Raw genomic sequence first — 21,234 nt, forward strand, 5'->3', positions numbered from 1 at the left:
TCTCCATAGTGTTCTAGATTTTCTGACAATTTCTCTCAGTTCTAGAATCATCAGCATTCCACACACATGTGTTCTGGATTCCCTGGCATGGAAAAAGCTATGTCAATATTCCAGATCTACAAGCATTACAAAATGCCTTCATATTCTAGATCCCCTGATCCCCTAACATCCCAACCCACCTCCTATATTTTGACTTCCTAACATTCGAACATCCCCGTGTTCTGAATGCCCTGGCATATAAAAACATGCCCAGAGTTTAAGTATCATAGGCATTCCAGAACACTTTTAGAATCACTCACCTTTTAGACCTACCATTTGTGTTCTAGATTCTTTGACAATCTAGAACCCCCACCATTATGGATTGCTTGGAATGCAAACAAACTCTCTAGTGGTCTAGAAAGGCTGACATTCCAGAATATACCTATGCCCTAGATTTCCTAGCAATCCAGATATTTTCTGTTATTATTATATTATTATTATTTCAGAGAGGAAGGGAGAGGGAAAGACAGACCATCAATGATGAGAATCATTGCTCGGCCACCTCCTGCATGCCCTCTACCAGGGGTGGAGCCTGCAACCCAGGCATGTGACTTAACCAGGAATCAAACCGTGATCTCCTAGTTCATAGGTCGACGCTAAACCACTGAGCCATGCTGGCCAGGCTTCTGTGTTTTAGAGTTCTCAGCATTCCTAATCCCCAGCATGAAAAATATTCCTACTGATATAAATTCATAGGCATTGTAGAACATTCCCATTCTACAATTATTGACTTTCCAGGTCCTTCTGTCAAGAAACTTTTACAGTCTGGATTTTCTGGAATGCAGGAGAGAACCCTAACATTGTTCATCCACTAGAACTCTAAAATATTCCTGTGTTCTAGATTCCCTAACATTCTAGACCTCTCTCACCATGTTATAGAAGCCCTGACATTCCAGAAACTGGGATTCTACAATTAGCATATCCTAAAATCGCTTGCTACTCGTCTGGCCCACTCTCTCTCCTCTTCATTGGTCCAAAGAAAAGATGCTGAAGATTTCCCTGAGGAGTTGCCATAGTAACAGGCATTATTTGGGGGAAATCCCAAGGTTGTCCAGCTGGGCTGAGCTGAATCTGTCCCACATACCCTCTCAGGTGTGGGCAGAAAAGGGGCGAAAGACTGGGAAGACAGGGGTGTGGGCCAGATGTTTGCAGTGGTGAGATTTTGGGTACAAATGTTAAGGATGTGGCAACATCTGTGTTTCTGCCAACCTGTAGCCATTCATCCCCACTTGTGGTAACAAAACCCTGATTCAACTTTCAGAAACTCCTCTTCTACTGTCAACATGGGCCTGAAGTCACCTCTTGGCTAGTGAGGTCACATGACCCCTGGAACAAGAGAAGACCTCCATCCACTGGCCATAGTGATTGGTTCAGGGATGGGCGTCTGACGTCACTCAATGAGAATCAGTCTTGTGATTTTTGTGGCTGCTAGAGGAAATAAAGTTGCTAAGGAACTACCTGAACTACCTGAAGTTATCTTGGCACAAGAGGGAAAAACCTGACTGAGAACCCCTGGATCCAGCCATGCCTGAAGCTGATGTGTAAACCTATACATTTCTTTTCTTTGCTTAAAGCAGGAGAGACAGATGTCTCTGAATCTACAGCCTGGTTGGGCCCCATATCTCTCCCACCCTTTCCATGGGGGTCCCCAATCATCTAAGAATGTAAGCAAGGTGTTGGCAGTGAGAACTTTATTAGGAGAGGGTAACTTTGGCCCCAGAAAAAAAGGGAGATAGAGGAGATCTAGTAACAGTGACCATTCCAAGGAGACCCTGGCCCTGAACCCAGGGCTCTGACAGGAAGCGGGCAGGCACCTGAGTCTCTAGGACCTGAGCATTCAAAGGCACCATGGCAGCTGCGTTCAGAAGGAAGTTTCATTGAGCTTCATCTTGGGGGGTGCAAGGGGAGCCCCAAGACCCGTGGAGGGCCGGGGGGCTGGTGTTGGTGGCCGTCGGGTCTCTGGCCCACTGCGCACCAGTTCCTGGCAGCGTTCCACAAAGCTGCCTCCCCCACGGCGCCGGGCCTCAGCCTGTGGGGGGCTGGGGCTCCCACGGCGGCCACACAGGGAGGTGCTGCTGGAAGCTGAGTAAAGACTGAGGGGTGCTCAGAGTCAATGCAGGCCATGGTGAGGCAGCTGAGCCAACCCCCCTCCCAGGCCACCATATTCTGTCCTCTCCCCCAGTGCACAGAAGGGGAAGTGGAGTCATGCCTACCTGGTGAGAGAAGTGCGGGGTGAGGGGCTGGGGAGAGAGCCCCGCGAGGAAGCCAGTGGGGCCAGGTCACACTGCTCCAGCTGTTCCATGAGCTCTTCCTCCGTCAGGCCACCTGCTGGGGGCCAAAGAAGCGAGGTCAGGGGGCGAGACAAGGATTACAGGGCAAGGGACAAAGGTCATGTGCAAGGATTGAGGTTGGGATAGCAGAAAAGATGCAGAGGTCAAGGGACAGGGGTCAGAAACAGAGGGATTGAAAAGCAAGGGCAAGGAGGAGTTGGGGGGCGGGGGAGAAAGGAGCCAGAGGGTAAGGGTGTGGGGAGGGAGATGATGAGGAAGGGAGTTGGGGAGAAGCGTTCAGGGTGAGCTTGCGCGGCTTTGGACAGGATTGAGGTGGGGTGAGTAGTACCAGGGGCTTGGCCTAGCCCCTCCATGGCCGTGGTCAGGTCCCACATGGCCAGGCTGCCGTTGGCCTGGCCGGTGAGCAGGTAGCGCCGGGGCCGAGAGCCAAGCCTTCGGGACCCCTCACACTCGAGCACCGTGAAGGCAGTGGTGGGCGAGCCGTCCACGGAGCGCACGGAGCACACCCTGAGAGGGAAGGCGGAGGGGTCACCCTGGCCACACCAGGCCACACCAGGCAAGCCCCAGCTACGGCTTCCGTTCCTGTCTCCACCCCAAGCATCTTCATCCTTCCCCAGTCTGCTCTCTTGGGTTCTGGCCCTGGGGTCCTGCCGGCACATTCGCCCTGTGTCCCAAGGGGGCCTCAGGACTCTCCCTCGAATCTGCTGCTCCCTCTTCCCACCTCAGGGAAGGCCAGATTCTCATCCCAAGTGCCTCCCTCACCTCATTGCTGCCCTGGCGGTTCCGCATTGCCAGCAACTCTCCCGTGGCCCTCCTCCCCGCTCGAGGCGTGGCCCTGGTCAAGCCCTGCCCTCTCCAGCCAGGCACCTGTCCAGCCCCCATGCTGGGCTCTCAGCCTCCTGCCACACTCCAGTCCCTCCTCGTCACAGCTGCCACGGCTCCCAGTACATGCAGGCAGGACAGTCTCAGCGCCTCCATGCGGTCGACAAGGCCCTGCCCCTCTACAGCCCCACTGCTCACCTCCAGTTCTGAGTTCTGGCCCCCGGAGACCATGGGCACTTCACTGGCTACCCTACTTAGCCATTCCTTGCTAGTCTCTTCAGGAAAACCCTCCCAGGGCCTCCTTGCCAGGGTGGAGCTAACAGCTCCTTTACAGCTCCCTGGCCCCCGCCCCCGCCCAGGCCCCGTCCCACCCTGGCCACACTGAGCAGTCTCCATCTGAGGGCCACCACAGGCACCAGCTCCTCCACCTTCACTCCCAGCCATATGTGTCACACCTGATACTTCGGTACGTCCAGTCCCCAAACATGGGCCAGGCCCATGCTCCTCCCTGCCCTTGCTCCTAAAGGCCCCTCCATAGCCCAGCTGGCCTCTTGTCTTCTCCTTTAACCGCCCTGTCCACTTGACGGATGATCCTCACCGCTGACCCGTGGATGAAAGACGCACGAAAAGCTGGCTGGCGCTTGGCACCACCTTCTGAATGAACACTTGCTGGTCATCCCGCTCACCGTAGGGGCCTGGGCCAGACAGGGGTGAGAATCAGGCTTGCTGGGTCCCTGAGACCTCCGGGCCCCAAGGCTCTGCCCCAGCCCAAGACTAGATCCCCATCCCTAGATTGCTGAAGTTGGGTAGGGTCAGAGAGGGCTGGGGATCAGCAACAGTCAACAGGGTTGAGGGACATCAGGGATGGGGGTGATCCCAGGTCAGGTGGCAGTCAGCAGGAATCAGTGGGGGCAACAGAATTAAACAGGAGGAGCTGGGAGTAAAGGGAGCTCAACGGGGGTCAGATAAGGGGTCAATGGAGGCCAGGGGTTAAGAAGCACCAATGTCATTGCCAGCACTGCAGCCGCCATGCCCATCGGCCGACTCCAGGGCCAGGATCTTGAAGGAAGCAAGTGGGGTGGAGCCCGGCTGGGTGGAAATCATGCCACGGAAGCGAGTCACAGACCATGTCCGCACGTGGTTGTTGTCAGCACAGACTGAGGGGCAGGAGGGCAGCAGGTCAGGCTGAGCGGTGGTTGCCCAACCTCCCCCAGCCCCAGGAGAACCAACTTTCAAAGGTGTCAGGACTCAGAATTCTTCCCAGAATTCCAAAATCCTGTTGGCTCATCCTCCAAAATCATTCAGAGCCTGATCTCACCTTACCCTGTCTGCTGCCTCCAGCTGGTCCTGTCCATCTCATCTCCTACCAGGACTACTGAAGCGGCCTCCTGCCCCCATTCCCTGCTCCAGTCCTGTCCCCACAGCCTGCCCACATGCAGCCAGAGGGAGCCTGTGCACACCTGCTAAGGTCACAGCCCTCCTCTCTCAGAGACCTCCTGGGCGCCATCGGAGTCAGGCTCAAGGACAGTCTTTGTGGCTTACAAGGTTCTATCGACCTGCCCCTTCAATCTACCGTCTTCCTTACCCACTGGGCACAGGGCTCTTCAGATACATCAGACTCTCCCACCCCAGAGCCCCTGCCTTGCTTCTTCCCTCCGCCTGGAATGCTTGTCCCCACAGATCTGCACTGTTCACGCCCTCATTTCTGCTCAAAGATTCTTCCTCGGAAAGGTCTTCCTGGAACCATGCATGGCCTGTGACCCTGACACTCTCTAGCCCAGTGGTTCTCAACCTGTGGGTCGCGACCCCTAAGGCGGTCGAACGACCCTTTCACAGGGGTCGCCTAAGACCATCCTGCATATCAGATGTTTACATTACGATTCATAACAGTAGCAACGAAAACAATTTTATGTTTGGGTCACAACATGAGCAACTGTATTTAAAGGGCCAGAAGGTTGAGAACCACTGCTCTAGCCACTCACACAGCTTTGTTTTTCTTCATGACCCTCATCATTGACTGGTATCGATTTATATTTGTATTAATTTGTCTGCCACCCCTACTAGAAAGCCAGCTCCATGAGGATCGGGACTTGACAAGTCTTGTTCATCACTGTGTGCCGTGTGTGCCTGGCACACAGTAGGTGCTCAACAACCATTTGTAGAATTGATGAGTTATTCATTCTCCCTTAGACTGGCCCCTTTATACAGTATCCTCTGACTCCTGTGATTACTGGCCCAGGTCAAACTCCTCTCCCCTGTAGAGTTCCCTCCCTACACAATGTCTCTCCCCAGTGGGAACCCTCATCTCCCTGGCTTCATGCTCCCATCCGAGCCACCCCTCCTGCAGGGAGACGGGCACGTGGGGCAGCCCACAAGCCCACCGGAGATGAGATGCTTCTCTGACAACATGATCTTGGTGACGGGGCTGCGATGCACGGTGAAGGTCTGGAAGAGCTGCGGCCCCGAGCCCACCGTCTCGGGGTGCTGCACGATGACCCGCACGCCCCCTGAGCTGGTGCCATAGGCGATCTCAATCCAGTTCCCACTGTCACCTGATGAGGCACCAAGGAGGAAGAGAGGAACAGGGTCACAGAGGCAGAAACCAAGGCAGAGAGAGACAGAGAGATGCAGAACAGAGACAGTCAGGAAGCAAGGAAGAGAGAGAGATGATAAGGTGGTAAGAAGATGTGGAGATGGGGGAACGGGGACAGAGTGACAGGTCAGAGAAAGAGAACCAGAGACGGAAGTAAAGACGAAGAGAGGCAGAGCTAACATGAGAGGGAAGAGAGAGAGAAACTAGAGAAACAGGGAGACACAGGAACTGAGAAAATGAGTCATTAGGAGAAATATAGAGACAGAGGCAGACAGACATAAACAGGGATGGAATTAAAGAGAAACACAAAAAAAATAGGGACATATATAGACAGCAAGACAAGAAAGTGCAAGCCCATGTGTCTGAGGGATACCCCACCCTCGCCAACTTTCCAGATGGGAAAAGTTATTTTCCAAGTGTCAGAAACTCCATGGACCATCTGAAGGATTGGGGATAGGGAAAACATGGTTGCAATATTTTGTGCAGCAATTAAAAGCAATGGATTAGGATTATGCATCACCACATAGATGGATATTAAACTTAGGGCCAGGTGGGCAAAATAAGAGGACAATTGAGATAGACACCCGGTACCATTTACACAAACTCAAAACCTCTTCATGATGCCCATTTTGTAAGGACACATACACATGAAAAGACAAATGTTAATCATAATAGAATAGTGGCATATGATGGGGAGAGAGTGGGAAGAAAAGGGAATGAAACAAGAAAGTGGCCTTATGGGGGATGAGTGATAAGGTGAAGGGGAATATCATCAATAATATTTTGATAAGTTTACATGGTGACAGATACTGTAAGGTATAAAAATGTTGAATCGCTATATTGTACACCTGAAACTAATATAACTAACACTAGAGGCCCTGTGCACGAAATTTGTGCATGGGGAGGGGGGGCGGTCCTTCGGCCCAGCCTGCACCCTCTCCAATCTGGGACCCCTCAGCGGATGTCTGACTGCTGGTTTAGTAAACCAGCAGTCGGACATCCCTCTCACAATCTGGGACTGCTGGCTCCTAACCACTTGCCTGCCTGCCTGCCTGATTGCCCCCTAACCACTCCCCTGCTGGCCTGATCACCCCCAACTGCCCTCCCCTGAAGGCTTGGTTACCCCCAACTGCCCTCCCCTGCCGGCTTTGTCACCCCCAAATGCCCTCCCATGCCGGCCTGATGGCCACCAACTGCCTTCCCCTGGTAGCCTGATTGCTCCTAACTGCTCTCCCCTGCTGGCCTGGCCACCCCCAACTGCCCTCTCCTGCCGGCCTGGTCGCCCCCAACTGCCTTCCCCTGCCAGCCTGGTCGCCCCTAACTGCCCTCCCCGGCAGGTCTGGTCACCCCCAGCTGCCCTCCCCTGCAGGCCCGATCACCCCCAACAGCCCTCCCCTGCTGTCCTGTTCACCCCCAACAGCCCTCCCCTGCTGGCCCGATCACCCCCAACAGCCCTCCCCTGCTGTCCTGTTCACCCCCAACAGCCCTCCCCTGCTGGCCTGGTCACCCCCAACAGCCCTCCCCTGCTGGCCTGTTCACCCCCAACAGCCCTCCCCTGCTGGCCTGGTCACCCCCAACAGCCCTCCCCTGCTGGCCTGTTCACCCCCAACAGCCCTCCCCTGCTGGCCTGTTCACCCCCAACAGCCCTCCCCTGCTGGCCTGTTCACCCCCAACAGCCCTCCCCTGCTGGCCTGTTCACCCCCAACAGCCCTCCCCTGCGCCTGCTGGTCTGTTCACCCCCAACAGCCCTCCCCTGCTGGCCTGTTCACCCCCAACAGCCCTCCCCTGCTGGTCTGTTCACCCTCAACTGCCCTCCCCTGATGGCCATCTTGTGAGGACGTTACGCGAGAGCCACCTAGGTTTTTATTAGTATAGATAATATTATATACCCACTATAGGTAAACCTTTTAAAAAAGAAAGGGGCCTGCCAAACCAGTTTGGCTCAGTGGATAGAGCGTTGGCCTGCGAACTGAAAGGTCCCATGTTTGATTCCGGTCAAGGGCATGTACCTTGTTTGCGGGCACATCCCCAGTGGGGAGTGTGCAGGAGGCAGCTGGTCGATGTTTCTCTCTCATCGATGTTTCTAACCCTCTATTCCTTTCCCTTCCTCTCTGTAAAAAATCAATAAAATATATTTTTTTTTTTTAAAAAAAGGGGGGCCTTACATGAACACATGCTGTGAAGTCAGCTGTAATATGAACCTGTTCCTGCTAGAAAAAATGTACTGTGACCATCCCCTCCCCCCATACAGACAAGTTCATTTGAGGGGAAACAGAGACCGACGTGTGGAGGCTAACCACAAAGCTTCCAGAAGAACATACAGGGGGAGTCTTCACAACCGGGGGGTAGGCAGGTATCTTAAGGTCCAGAAAGCACTAACCATACAAAAATTAACCATTATGCTAAGTGAAAAAAGCCAGGCACAAAAGGTCACATATTGTGTGATTCCCTTGGCATGAGATGTCCAGAAAAAGGCAAATCCGGAGACAGAAAGTAGGTGAGGTTTCCAGAGGCTCTCAGGAGTACGATTGCTAACGAGTTCAAGGTTTCCTTTGGGGGTAATAAAAATCATATTCTGGAGTTAGACAGGAGTGATGGTTGTACAAACTTGTGAATCTACTAAAGAATCACCAACTGTATACTCTAAAATGGTGGATTTTATGGTGTGTAGATGATATCTCAATAACAACAAATAAAAATCAAGCTATTTCTCCATATTTGAGGTTAAGGAAACAAACAAAAAAACTGTCCCAAGGGAGAGAATTCAGCTTCGTCCACTGTAAAACGTGCCTCCTCTTTGTTTTACGGGCACGCAACCATCACGTCCTAATCAGAGAGATGGGAAAGAAACCCACAGATGGACGCCTAGTGGCCAGTTTTGCCCCTGGTGGAGAGGCCAGCCAGTGCTTATACACAATGGTGCTCAGTGAGCATTTGCTGAATGACTAAGTGACAGGTAAATCTGTCTCCTCTTCCGTTAAGTCTCAGTGGGTCACACTACCCAAGCAGTGGGGAGACAGCTACAGACGGGGTGGCTGCTGGTGGCAGAGGGGAGTCAGGTAAGAGCTTACTGGTCTTGGGGGTGAGGTAGACGCTGAGGGCTGTCACCCCATCTTCTGCTGGGTCCCGGTAGAGCTCGCTCACGAGGAGGTCATTGTCCTTCATGCGCAGGGGGAACTTCTGCACGTCTACAGTGGGCGGGAGGGTAAGAGGGGCTATTCAAGACGCCCAGCCTCTCCCGGCTCCCACTTCCCAGGGGAGGCCCGCAGGAAGCTGCTGCTCACCCACGTAGTAGATGGAGCCATTGCTGCAGCCCAGGAGGAGGAAAGAGCCTGCCGCGTCGTAGCTGGTGATAGGCTGCACCTCCTGGACCTGGGGGCGGCGGGGCAGGCTGACGCTCTGGATCCCTCCTGCCTCTGCTCTTAGCGGCCCCTCCTGGCATGCCCTCCCCTTCCCGCTCCAGAACCCACCGACAGTTTCCAGGCCCGTTTCTCTGCAGCCCTGCCTAGCGCTCTAGGCCTATTTCGATCTGTGTCTGTCTCTAAATGTCTCTTGGTCAGCGCTTCTGTCTCTTGGCCTCTCCTCGCAGCTATATCAATTTCTCTATTCAGCTCCGTCTGTCTCTCTGGGTCCCTTCATCTACCACAGGCATTCCATTTTGGTTCCTCTCTGCCCACCCTTCTCTCTCTGTCACCTCTTTCTCACATCCTCTCTTTCCATTTGCCTGGTCTCTCCCCCTCTGTCTGTCTCTTCCTCCCTCCTTTCTCTGCTTGTCTGTCTCTCTCAAACACTCACACTTTGGCGGAAAACAATACTGCAGGGGTATTTTTTATTTTTATTTTTTTTACATTTTGGACACAGCTAGGGGGAGGTGCAGAGAGAATGTCAGATGTTTGCACATCTCTCTGGGTTTCATACGCAGGGGGAATTTCTGCACACCTACACCATCTCCTCTCACCTGCTTCCCCATCCAGTGCCTGGAGAATCCGCTCTCCTTTCCAAACTCACCCCTTTCCTGTGAGCTGGCAGCCCCTCTTCCAGGAAGGCCTCACCGATTGATGCTCCTTACACACACCCAGGCTCTGGCCCCCTGCTGGGCCCGCTGGCTCTCTCCAGGTGGGGTGGACATAAGGGAACCCCGCCCTGGGTCTGTGCAGTCTGGATGCCTGGGAAAGGAACAGCTAGCGCTCTGACCTGCCAGTGCTTGGTGACGGCATTCCACACCCCAATGCGCCCTGTGTGGCTTGTAGCGATGAGCTGGTTCCCTACAAAGAATAAGGCCTCCACAGGAACCCCCAGATGGAAGACTCCTGTTGAGAGAAAGGAGCGCTCAGCCAGGGCCCTGCTTCACAGGTGAGAGGGGCATAGCAGGAAGAGGTCTGAGGGCCAGAGGAGTGAGCTGGCCAGAGTCCTTACAGGATGGAGGATTCCAGAAGGAATTACGGGGATTCTCCTGAGGATCGAGACTTGTTAGGGAACAGATTAGTTAACAAGTCAGAAATTTCTAATGGGAACACAGAGTCTCACAGGCTTGGGATTCCACTGGCATGAAGAATTCCAACAAAGTGAAGAAATCTATCAGGGCAGTGAATTCTGACAGAAGACAGAATAGCACGTGGGTGGATTTTTCTACCAAGTCAAGGAATTCTAGCGGAATACAGAATTCTAAAGGGTTGGAGCACCCTGATAATGCAAAGAATTCCTACGGGCATAAGAACTGTATAGTGGGGCTTTTTTTTAACAGGCCACAGTGCTAATGGGACAGAAAAATCTAACAGACGACAGGTGGGAAGAGAATTCTGCAGGGCAGAGGCTTGTGGTGCCATACCTATCTCAGATCCACCGCCTTCTGCCTGCAGAGCCCATAGAAGGATCTCGCTGCCCGTGGCCGCTGCCACCATCTTGTCATGCTCACCCAAAGCCCCACCGAGTACCCTGGCTGTGAGTGCCAGTCGCTCAATGGGCCAGTCCAGGCGGGGACTGGAAAACACCAGCTGCCAGCCAGAGGCTTCCTTCAGCCTGCAGGATTGGGGGGCATCATCAACCCTCACCCCAAGCCCTCCCCGTCAACAGGCTCAAAGCCTCCTGCCACCACCCTCCCTAAGCACCTGTAGCAGACAAGAAACTGAGTATAGGCCACGGCGATCCAGTTGTGGTGTCCACATACTAGGCGCACCATCCCTGGCTCCTCCGGCAGCCCTTAGAGGGGAGAGCAAGGATCAGAGAAGGGTCACCAGGGCCCCACTGGCTGTCCCAGCCTCCCAGGAGACAGAAGCATACCAGATGGGGAGGGAGGGGCTTTCTCATCTAGCATTCGGCCCAGCAACCCCGCGTTGCCCAGGTTGGGGGGCATGGTGTTGCTCCTTCGAACAGGCGCTGGCCGTCCCCCTGCCTGCTGGGGCCCCACCAGGCTGTGCCGGTTCCGCCGCTTCATTGGAAACACTATGGCAGGGAGAAGGGCAGAGTGACAGTAACTGCAGTAACTGTAATAAAGGCCACTTGGCAAGCCCTCAGGGTGTGGCTGACACTGATTTCCCCACGTGGGCAACAGTCTTCTGACGAAAAGAATTTAGGTGGTAACGGGGACACGGCATTAAGTGAAACTGAATCACATAGCAAGTTACTCCATTTCAGTTTCTTTCATCCCATCACAAATGAAGAATCAGTTTGGTGATGCCGTAATATTGATTTTCTCCGATATCTGCTAATCTTCCCTTTTTAAAAATGGAAGCCTGTTCCCTTGGTAGACAACAGCATCTAACCAGAGTTTAATAACACTTTATGTTTGGACCTTATTTTCACATTTACTTATGGTATAAAGGCAGTGATATAAAGCTTCTATTTAAAATCAATTTTTACAAAACAGGGTAAAGTGAAGTTAAGAAAACAATAGTATAGGTTTTCATATTTGGCAAACTTCATTAAGGTAGTAGGTATTGACTGAGGTTAGGGAAATAAAGCCATAAATTGAATTTTCCCACTCATTTCCTTCTACCAATCAGCAAAGCTTAATGGACGACAGTTCCCAATAACCATGTTTTCCATGGCCAGTGGGCTGGTTGTACCAAGGGCGAATGGAGATGAGTTAATAAATCCCCTTTAATAGTTCTCCCCTGCATGCAAAGGACCCAGTTCTTCCTAAGCCTTCCCACAAAAAAAATCAAACCTGGACCACAACGCCCATCGCATGCGCATGCGATAGAGCCTCAAGAGGTCCTATGGCTTCACTGGAAATGCTGTTTCCTACTTCCTTTCCCAGCATCTGATATAGAACTACAACTCCCATAGCGTCTCAGGGTTCACAGCACGGACACCCAAGGGCTGCAGCCTTACGGGAAATGTAGTCTTTATTCTAGTCACCCATCCCTTAGCAGTGCCCACCTGGTGGAGGCAGGTAACCATTGAAGAGAACGTTTCCACAAGAAGATCGATCCAACTCTTCCCGCAGCTGCAGGCGGCGAACTGAGGCAGGAGGACTTGAGGATGAGACTTGGGGATACCGAGGCCAATTCCTCCCTCCTTCCCCACCTTTCTCCAAAGAATACCACCACTCCCCTGAAACCCAGGACCCAACAAATCCAGTGCTGTCAGCTCTGACCCAACCTGCTTTCCGGAGAGAGAGGGATGAGGGAGCTCACTAGCGAGCTGGTGTTCTATGCAATTAGGATGCTAATGGGGCCCCCACTTACCCAGAGGAGTGAGCCCATAGAACTGGGCTTCGTGGAGGAGGCTGGAACCGTGGACACCCCTGGGTAGTAGAAATGACTAGGGGTTAGTGTCTGGGTAGTAAGAGTGGGCAGAGAATCCTAAGGAGAAAGCTTTCAAAACTGCACGGAGAATTCCAAGAAGGGGCAAAATTTGACAGGTGAACGTGTGTGTGTGTGTGGGGGGGGGATTTTAAAGACATAATTTAAATATGGCCAAGGAGCTTAAGCGAACATTCTGAAGGGAAGAAGAGATTTCTCGATGGGGGGACGGTGGGGGACTACCCTTTACCCTCCATGCCAACCTGGGGTCCAACTCTTTGGTGCGCAGGAAGTTGAGGATGGGGGCGAAAACGGTGGGGTCCCTGTCGATGAAGATCTGCGGGGAAGGGGTGCAGAAAATGGACGGTGCAAAGAGTGGGGCTGCGTGGAGATCCTGTCCCTCCTACCCGCCGCCCCACTTCAGGTCTCGCCCAACTCACGGCTCCGGTCTCATCTTTCAAAGTCGAGATGCGTCCGCTCAGGAGACTGCAGGGAGGGGACACAGCGCAGGTGTCACGGGCCGGGGTGTGTGCTTGCGGGGCGAGGGGGTTCGGTGCCCCCCTACCTCCTCCTCACGCCCCACACCCCCGCCCCTAGCACGCGCTCCCCATCACCTGGAGAAGAAGGAGTCTGGGATCCAGGTGAGAGTCTGACGGGAGGTACTAAATCTGTGCGGGGAATGTGAGCGGATGGAGATGATGTAGGGAGGGTGAGGGTCACTGCCCCCGACCCCGGACCCAGTGGATTCCCTGCCCTCCCAGGGCGCCAGTCGGGGCTCCCGCGTCTCCCGAAGAGGCGGAGCAATCCTTGCGGACCGGATTCCCCGGGGGAGGCGAGTGCTCCAGCCCCGCTCCCCGCCCCCGAGCGTGAGGCCTCGGGAGTCTCCTACGCTCACCTCTTGCCTCCCACGTTCAGATGAATCACCTCCCCCGGAGGTCCCCGGCCTGGGAAGCCCTCCGCTGCCGGCGCGGCGGCTGCCATGGCCCAGGGCGAGCCGGCCGCCCAAGCACCTACTTCCGGGTGTACCTCCGACCCCGCCCCCACCGCGTGCTCATTGGGCTATAAACTCCCGGAGACGTTGGCGATTGGACAAAGCACTCATCCGTCGCAGTTAAATTCTCCGCCTTCTTAAAGGAGCCCACCTTTCCTGTCCTGGATGGGGTGGAACTTGGCAGCTCCATGGGGAAGTTTAGTTAGGAGGGTTAGCAACACGTTCCTCCACCTCTCTGGGGTTCCCATTTTTGGAATGGCATCTAGGTGCTTTGTCCGGGGCACGTGCTTAGACCCCCAAAATGAGTCCACACAAGGGGGACACATTTACATGTTCTATGCAGCTGCAGCGGTTCTCAACCTGTGGGTTGAGACCCCTTTGGCGGTCGAAAGACCCTTTCACAGGGGTCGCCTAAGACCATCCTGCATATCAGATATTTACATGACGATTCATAACAGTAGCAACATGACAGTTATGAAGTAGCAACGAAAATAATTTCATGGTTGGGTCACAACATGAGGAACTGTATTTAAAGGGCCAGAAGGTTGAGAACCACTGCCAGCTAGTCTTTCCCCTCTATCCTCCCAGGCCCCGTGGAACGCGAACAAACCGGCAAGGACCGTCAAAGCCAAAAGATTTATTATAGGTACATACAGTATGCATCTGCCACACCGCCCCACACTCCCGGGCCCCAGTGGCTCCCCCAGGCGGTCGTGGGGGTGGGGGGCGGCCCACAACCCGGCTCCCTCACCCCCTGGGAGGAGCTCCAGCCTGGAGCATGCAGGGAGAGAGCTTCCCCGCGCCCTTCCCTTGCGAAGTGGCATTTACAGCTGGAGGGGGAGGAGAGAGGAAGACAGTTTTGAGCTTTGACGTCCCTCCCATTAAAAGCCTTCGCGGATGCGGGGCGGGGGGGGGGGGGGGGAGGGCAGGGAGGAGGTCAACGTTTTGCAAAAATAAACTAAGTCAGGAATTAACCGCATGGCTCTGAGGCGGCGGAGTACGGGGTCCAGGGCCCCTTCACTCCGCCTCCCCAGACAAAGATCAAGGCAGCATTGGAAGTGAGGTAAAGGCGGGGAGGGGGTGTTCCCTCCCCACCCCCTAGCACCCTGGATGGTCCAGGGGACCTCACCAGCGCCCCCATACCCATACCTAGGGCGGAGAGGGGGGCAGGGCTTATCGCCCCTACCACTCCAGCTTCTTGGGGCAGGATCTGGGTATCCGGGCAGGGGCTTGGCTCAACGGGCCCCTTACCCGCTCCCCCAAGCTCAGTTATTGCATAAAAATAATGGAGCCCCAGCACCTGGGGTGGGGGTGGCGAGCGGGAAGGGGCCGAGATATGGCTATAGGGGCAGCAATCTCCCCACCACTTTTTGGGGTGCAGGAGAAGTCCCCTCCTTTCCAGTGCCCGTCATGGCGCGTCCGTCCGCAGTGTTGGTGAAACTAGGGGCTCCAGCCCCTGCGGAAGAGAAAGTGTCTTTGTGCCCGCAGTGCGGAGAGGAGGGGCGGGAGTTGTGTCAGGCCGCGGGGATGGGAAGTCACTTCCGGCGCCCGCTGGCCCTGCGGTCCCCCGTCTCCCTCTTGGGGTTGCCCTCGTCTGTGGACGATGTGGTCGGTAGTGTCTGTCCCCAGCGGGCGATCTCGGTGTGTTCTGCCACGGAGGCGGCTACTGCCTCCAGCCAGCCATTCATCTCCTCCTGAAAAGGGACAGAGTCCGCATTTGGAATACAGGAGGCTGATTAGTATCAGCAGACACTTACAGCATGGTAATAATATTAATAGACACCTATAGAGAGAGCACTTACAGGCCCTGTACGTACTGTGCATGATCAATTTATGTAATTCTCACTATCACCCTATGATAAAAAGCTATTTTTATCTCCATTTATATTTTTATTTTATAAAGGAAAAATGCAGAATGTGTTTCATTAGAATGTCAGGATGAATTTATCTCCATTTTAAAGATAAGTAAAGGAGTCATGGAGAGAATCAAGGCCTATTTCATAGTCTCTTATGAAGATGAAATAAGAAGTGTTATGTTCAACATCTTTTCAACCCACCTCCATGCCTGCTCCTGCTTCCCTGACCTTTCCCCTCGCCCCAGCCCCAAGGTCCACTCATGTTCCTGTCTTTCTCACCCACCTCTTCCTCCCTTTCCCACAGGCCTGCCCACGTCCAGCCTGTGCTCTCCCCACTTGAGTCCCTGCCCTGGCCGCCTCCTGGGCTCCACACCTCCACTCGTGCCCTGTCTGATCTACCTGCATAAGGCAGCCAAAGGGATCTCTTATGCACCCCAGTAACCCTCCCTTGCTCAAAACTCTGCCAAGGCTTCCCAGTGCCCTTAGGACAAACACAGTCTCCTCTGGCCCACACAATCCAGGCCCTGGGACCCTTCTTCCTTGAACTTTCCTCAAGAACAATTAATGCTTTGCAATTCTGCACCTCCAGTTCTTTGTACTTGCTGTTTCTCTACCTATATCTTCTCCCTCACCTTTTTTAGCCAACTCCCTCCTCTTATCTTTCCAGTCTGACCTCATAGGTGAAGCAAGGGGTTGGACTTTGTCCTAAGAACTCACTCATTGCCCCCCTGGCTAGGTTAGAAACTTCTGGGCTTTGTGTCCATGGGCTTTCCCATTACAGCCCTGGTAACTCTGGTTTGTGCTTCCCCCTCACAGTCCATCACTCTGGAATGGGGACCAGCCAGACAGGTGGTGCCTGAGATCCAAGTCAGGGAGAGAAAGAACCACATCTCACCTCATCTTTAGCCTGGAGCAAAAACTCACTGCCATCCTGGGTCCTGCAGGAGGAAACACAGGACTATGGGATCTGGGGCAGGGGTATGCCCATCCTTCTAAACGTTTTTCAGGGGAGCAGGGGATTGCTGGGAGGGGGCAGCTGGGACTTGAATCCCTCCCTCTTGCCCATGGGGGTGGTGGTAAGGTGGCTCACTGGAGCTTGAAGACGTGCTTCTTCTTCTTGTAGTCACTGGCCACCTCGCTGATGGCCTTGTGCAGGCTGAGCAGTGGCTCCCCACCGTGCGTGCCCCCAGATGCTGGGCCTTTGGCGTCCTTGTAGAAGCCCAGCTCCCCCTTGCTGAGCACGCAGTACAGACTCACCCACGACCTGGGGCAATGAGAAATGCTCAAGGCAGAGCTGCAGCACTCTGCCTGGGCACTCTTCATCCACGGCTTTCATGTGCTGAATCCCTTGGGGCCTTTCCTCTACTAGGGCCATAGGCCTTGGGTGTTCCTGAGCTGAGGTCAGGATCTAAGTCTCTCAGTATCCTGTCTTTGCCCAGGCTGGCACTGCTGGGGTTGCCCTTCTGAATCCACTCTCACATTGAATTTCTAGAAAACAAGACTTAAGCTGTCTCCTCTATAAGCCTTTGGCTTGGGCATGTTCCTAGCCAATCCTCTACCTCCCAAGGAATCACCTGAAAGGAGAACTATTGGTCTACTGCCTGGAAAGAGGAATTAGTCTCCTCATTCAGCCAAAGCCTCCATCGAGGAGAAGACACCCATTTATTCCCACCTTGGCCTCAGCACAAAAAAAGAAAGACTACCTGAGACCACAGGCAATCTCAACCTGTGTGCTCATTTCATGCCACGGATCTAGACTTCACTCTGCTCATGGCCAGTGCCGCTACCCTTTTGGCTTCCCCTCTTCCCAGAGCCTGCCTCCCATTAGACAGAAAAGGGTTGGACAACCAGAACTGGACTTCAAGAGTTTGGGCTCAGGACCTTCTCAAATCTTCCCGCAACTTTAAACTTCGAGGGTGGGCCACCCATTCATTGGTTAGATGGACCTCTCCGGGCCCCACCTCACAAGTCATTGAAACCCTCTCCAGCGGTTCTCAACCTGTGGGTCGCGACCCCTTTGGCGGGCGAACGACCCTTTCACAGGGGTCGCCTAAGACCATCCTGCATATCAGATATTTACATTACAATCCATAACAGTAGCAACATTACAGTTATGAAGTAGCAACAAAAATAATTTTATGGTTGGGTCACAACACGAGCAACTGTATTTAATGGGCCAGAAAGTTGAGAACCATTGCACTAGACTTAGACCCCACATCCAATTCGTTGTCAGCTTTAACAAACTCCTGGTTTGGTTGCTATGAGATTGGGTCGCAATTTATTCCATTTTGGAGCATTTTCTTCAGGTCCCGCCCCCTCTAAGCTCCACCCGCTCACTCATTGGCCACACTGACTATAGGTCTCCTCTTAAGGTCCTGCCCACTCCGCCACCGGTTGGACGCTCTGACGTTAAGCCCCACCCTCCCTCCTTGCGCCCGCCTCTTCACTCATTGGTCACCCTGAGCTTGGGACCCGCCTTCAAAAGCCCCGCCCACACGCTCACCGGTTGGATGACTTGCGGTTAGCGTCGACCTCGCGCTTGCGCAGCAGGAAGCCCTCGTGCTGCACCGTGTGAGCGGGCGGGGGCGGGGGCGCGGGGGCGGCGCCGCCTTGGGCCGGGGCGGAGCGCGAGCGCCGGCTGCCCCCGCCCTCGCCACCCTCTCGGGGCCGCGGCCGCCGTCGCGGTTTGGGCCGGTCGCGCGCCCGCGGCCGGTCCGGCCTAGGTGTCCGTTCCGGGGGCTCAAGTCCGTTGGGCAGGCGGCCGGGGGGAAGTTCGCGAGGCTGAGGCAGCGACGTCTGTGTGAAGAGAGCGGGAGAGGGTGCTGTCCAGAGGGGGCGGTGGGGCCCCCTGTCCGAGGCCTTCGCGGGTCTGGGGCCCATCTGAGCGCAGGGCCGAGTGTCTCGGAGGCGCGTAAGGGCGGACGTCAGGGCGGGAGGCCAGCTCCTGGGGCCCGCGGGCCTCGGGAAGAGTCTGCGAGAACTCCCGCGGTTTGGAGTTCCTTGGATCTTGGGGAGGAGGGGCATGAAGGCGGGTGCAGGCAGGGGGTGTCCCCGATGTCTGTAGGGGGTCTAGGCTTCTCTCCGCATGGCTGTCTACCAGGGCGCTTGGGACCCCGCTGGCAGGTGTGGGGAGACTCTGGGGTGTGTGTAGGGGTAGGAGTAGAAATTAGGGGGCAACTCCGTCCCCTGAGAGCCTCTCTGCAGGGTTCAAAGGGGGGTGCCCAGGGCCAGGCACTGGTGTTTCCGGGACCCTGACCCGCGCTCTGAGTGGCCATCCAAGGCTCCACTTACCCCCGCAGGGAGCCCTGGTCCCGCCTCCCTCTCCTGCAGCTGCTCCACAATGTCCGCCAGGGTGGCCTTCCTGGGGCGGGACAGAAAGACCAATGGGGCTCGTGCCTTCCCTCCAGGACCCGCCTGGGGGCCGGACAGTCGCCGTCGCTCAGCCCGTCGTTGGCCCGCACAGCACCGCGGCTCCGGACACGGCTGCGGACGGAGGACGGAGCCTCTCCCCGCTGGAGTTTTAAGCAACAGAACGAGCAACATGCAAACGGGCCCTTTCCAGCCTTTGGACCCCTGTGGCCTCTCCCCACCCCCTCCTGACTCCCAGCCCCCGGCTCCCCTTTCCAGCCTGGCCACTGCGGTCCTCATCACTGTCTGGGGATGCGCTGGTTCCCCCACGGGACGGCGAGCCCCACAGAAGCAAGGCGAGGGCTTCCTGGCGAAGGCACGCTTCATCCTGCTCTGCCCAGCACGTGCCACACACAGGGCAGGCTCTCCGGAAATGTTCACCGAATGCAAGCTTTAAGAAGGGGCCGAGAAGTCACGGCCACTGCCCCGGCGGGTCTGGCTCAGTGGACAGAGCCTCGGCCTGCGGACTGAAGGGTCCCAGGTTCGATTCCGGTCAAGGGCACATCCCCAGTGCAGGGTGTGCAGGAGGCAGCTGATCGATGTTTCTCTCCCATTGATGTTTCTAACTCTCTATCCCTCTCCCTTCCTCTCTGTATTAAAGAAAAAAAAAGGGGCCGAGGAGTCAGGGCCACTGCCCTGGCGGGTCTGGCTCAGTGGGAGGGTCCTGAGTTGATTCTGGTCCAGGGCACACGCCCAGGTTGCGGTTGGAAGGCAGCAGATGAATGATTTTTATCTCATCATTGATGTTTCTCTCTCTCTCTCTCTCTCTCTCTCTCTCTCTCTCTCTCTCTCTCTCTCTCTCCCTTCCTCTCTGAAATCAATAAAAATATAAAAAAGTTAAAAATGAAGTTATTGTCACTGAAATGTATTTGACCCAGAGACCTCTTTCCGGGGACACAGCTGATGGGACTGATCCGCTAAAACACTGGTTAACTGTCCTTTGCTTCCGTGGATGGAACCGAGGCTGCGGGACAAAGGCCGCCCCTGCCCTCTCTCAGGCTCCGGCTACATCTCTGCAGAATGGATGCCACGGCTCTCCCTCCCAGCGCAGGTCTCAGCAGGAAGCCGCTCCACTTTGCCTCGAGGCTGCAGGACTCTCCGCCCCCCCCCCCCGCCCCCGCCCCGACACTGGGCCTCACCCCCTGGCCAGCTCGGCTCGGGCGGGCGGCTCCTGCTCGCTGGACTCCTGCCGCTCCAAACGCCGCTCCCGCCGCTCGCGCCGCCGCTCCATCTGCTCGTAGCGGCCCAGGGTGAGGCTGTGCGCCGCCTCGTGCTCCACCGACTCCTGCCGCTCTGGCCTGCGCCTCCGTGCAGTCTCCTCGGAGTGATCTGCCGATTCCTGGCGCTCCGACCGCCGCCTCCTGGGCGGCTCCTCCGCTCGATCCGCCGACTCCTGGCGCTCTGGCCGCGGCCGGACCTGCTCCGCTGGCGTGGGGGCCCGGGGCGTCTCCGCCGAGCCCTCCGGTGCGGCTGGTGGGGCCGCGGGCTCCGCCCTCCCCGGGACCTCCGGAAGCCGGTCGATGCGCGGCTGGAGGCGCTCGGGCTTGAGCTCCTGACGCACGTACCCCACCCGGGTCCGCACCTCAGCAGACAGCGTGTCCGAGGCCCGGCGGGCTAGGGGCTCCAAGCCCCTCTCGTAGCCCCCTGGTCGCAGCAGGGGTGCCGCCTTAGCTGCCAGTTCCGTGGGGTCCCCAAAGAACTTGCGCCCCAGCAGAGGGGTGGGCGGTTGCTTGCTCTGTTCAGCCTTGAGTTTCTCGATCTGGGGGTGGAGGGGTCAGGGTCAGGTGGAGGGCGTGTGGGTGTGTGTGGGGCGGGGGGGGGGGGGGGGCGGGTAGCAGCTCTGGGTTGTCTGCTCTCTGCTAGGAACTTAAGTCCCACTTTTCTCCAGCAAACACCTGGTATTCTTTTCAGAATCAGCTAAACCACACTTTTTCTGGGTGCCTCTCTGACCCCCATTGGCTCTTTCCTTAATGGTCTCCTCCCAGGACCTTAAGACTTTTGACTACAATGGTCTCTCCTCCTCATTCTTTAAGTCGCAGATCAGACTCCCCCAGGCCAGGCCACGTGCTCTAGCTCCCACGGCCTCTGTGCTCCCCCATCCCAGTCTGGACTGTCTCTGCCTGGTGACAGGTTTCTCTCTTACGGGCCCGCCCCCCAAGACTGGGAGCCAGTGAGGGTCTGTCTGGGCCTCACTTGACAGAGCTCTGAGCACGGAGAACCAGGGTGCCTGTCTCATATAGAGGGGTGGGGTGGGGCTGGGCAGGATCTGGGTGCTGACCGTGGTCAGGCGCCTCAGAGAGCTGAACCTTTCTTCCCAGGCTGCCGCTGCTTTGCGAAAGGCCTCGTGTCGTCGGATGAGCTGCTCCACCTCGTCCACACTGCTGCCCAGCTCCCGGCTCTGCAGGAGTGGCTCTTGGGCTGTCAGCCACGCATCTGCCACCACCGCCTCCTGGGCAAATTGGTGCACCTCCAGCACTGAGGAAAGACA

General features: G+C 55.7%; 2 protein-coding genes across 5 annotated transcripts in view; both read right to left on the reverse strand.

Moving 5' to 3' along the window:
- Window positions 1-1,715: 1,715 nt before the first annotated feature.
- SHKBP1 (SH3KBP1 binding protein 1) lies at window positions 1,716-13,518 on the reverse strand. Of its 2 annotated transcripts, none has more exons than XM_059666515.1 (18): window positions 13,387-13,518; window positions 13,106-13,159; window positions 12,932-12,977; window positions 12,755-12,828; window positions 12,435-12,493; window positions 12,127-12,207; window positions 11,026-11,187; window positions 10,854-10,944; window positions 10,574-10,764; window positions 9,940-10,055; window positions 9,030-9,117; window positions 8,817-8,933; window positions 5,534-5,704; window positions 4,154-4,309; window positions 3,751-3,847; window positions 2,659-2,837; window positions 2,253-2,364; window positions 1,716-2,132 (listed from the first exon to the last, which is right to left on the reverse strand). In XM_059666515.1, exons 1-18 carry the CDS (start codon window positions 13,470-13,472, stop codon window positions 1,901-1,903), a joined length of 2,112 nt encoding a protein of 703 aa, XP_059522498.1. In that variant the 5' UTR covers window positions 13,473-13,518; the 3' UTR covers window positions 1,716-1,900. The 2 variants fall into 2 exon arrangements, with proteins under 2 accessions (XP_059522498.1, XP_059522497.1); XM_059666514.1 differs by having other exon boundaries at window positions 2,253-2,367.
- A 586-nt stretch (window positions 13,519-14,104) lies between these two features.
- The window catches only part of SPTBN4 (spectrin beta, non-erythrocytic 4), an 81,484-nt gene continuing 74,354 nt past the window's right edge, over window positions 14,105-21,234 (reverse strand). For all 3 annotated transcript variants that reach the window (XM_059666517.1, XM_059666516.1, XM_059666518.1), the window contains 7 exons: window positions 21,025-21,221; window positions 19,886-20,505; window positions 18,630-18,699; window positions 17,842-18,134; window positions 16,429-16,602; window positions 16,234-16,276; window positions 14,105-15,176 (listed from right to left, as the gene is read on the reverse strand). In XM_059666517.1, coding sequence (XP_059522500.1) covers window positions 15,018-15,176; window positions 16,234-16,276; window positions 16,429-16,602; window positions 17,842-18,134; window positions 18,630-18,699; window positions 19,886-20,505; window positions 21,025-21,221 — 1,556 coding nt within the window. In that variant the 3' untranslated portion in view covers window positions 14,105-15,017. The remainder of the gene's footprint in view (window positions 15,177-16,233; window positions 16,277-16,428; window positions 16,603-17,841; window positions 18,135-18,629; window positions 18,700-19,885; window positions 20,506-21,024; window positions 21,222-21,234) is intronic.

Source organism: Myotis daubentonii, chromosome 15 (assembly GCF_963259705.1).
Source record: "Myotis daubentonii chromosome 15, mMyoDau2.1, whole genome shotgun sequence".
In the NCBI taxonomy this organism is placed as follows: domain Eukaryota; kingdom Metazoa; phylum Chordata; class Mammalia; order Chiroptera; family Vespertilionidae; genus Myotis; species Myotis daubentonii.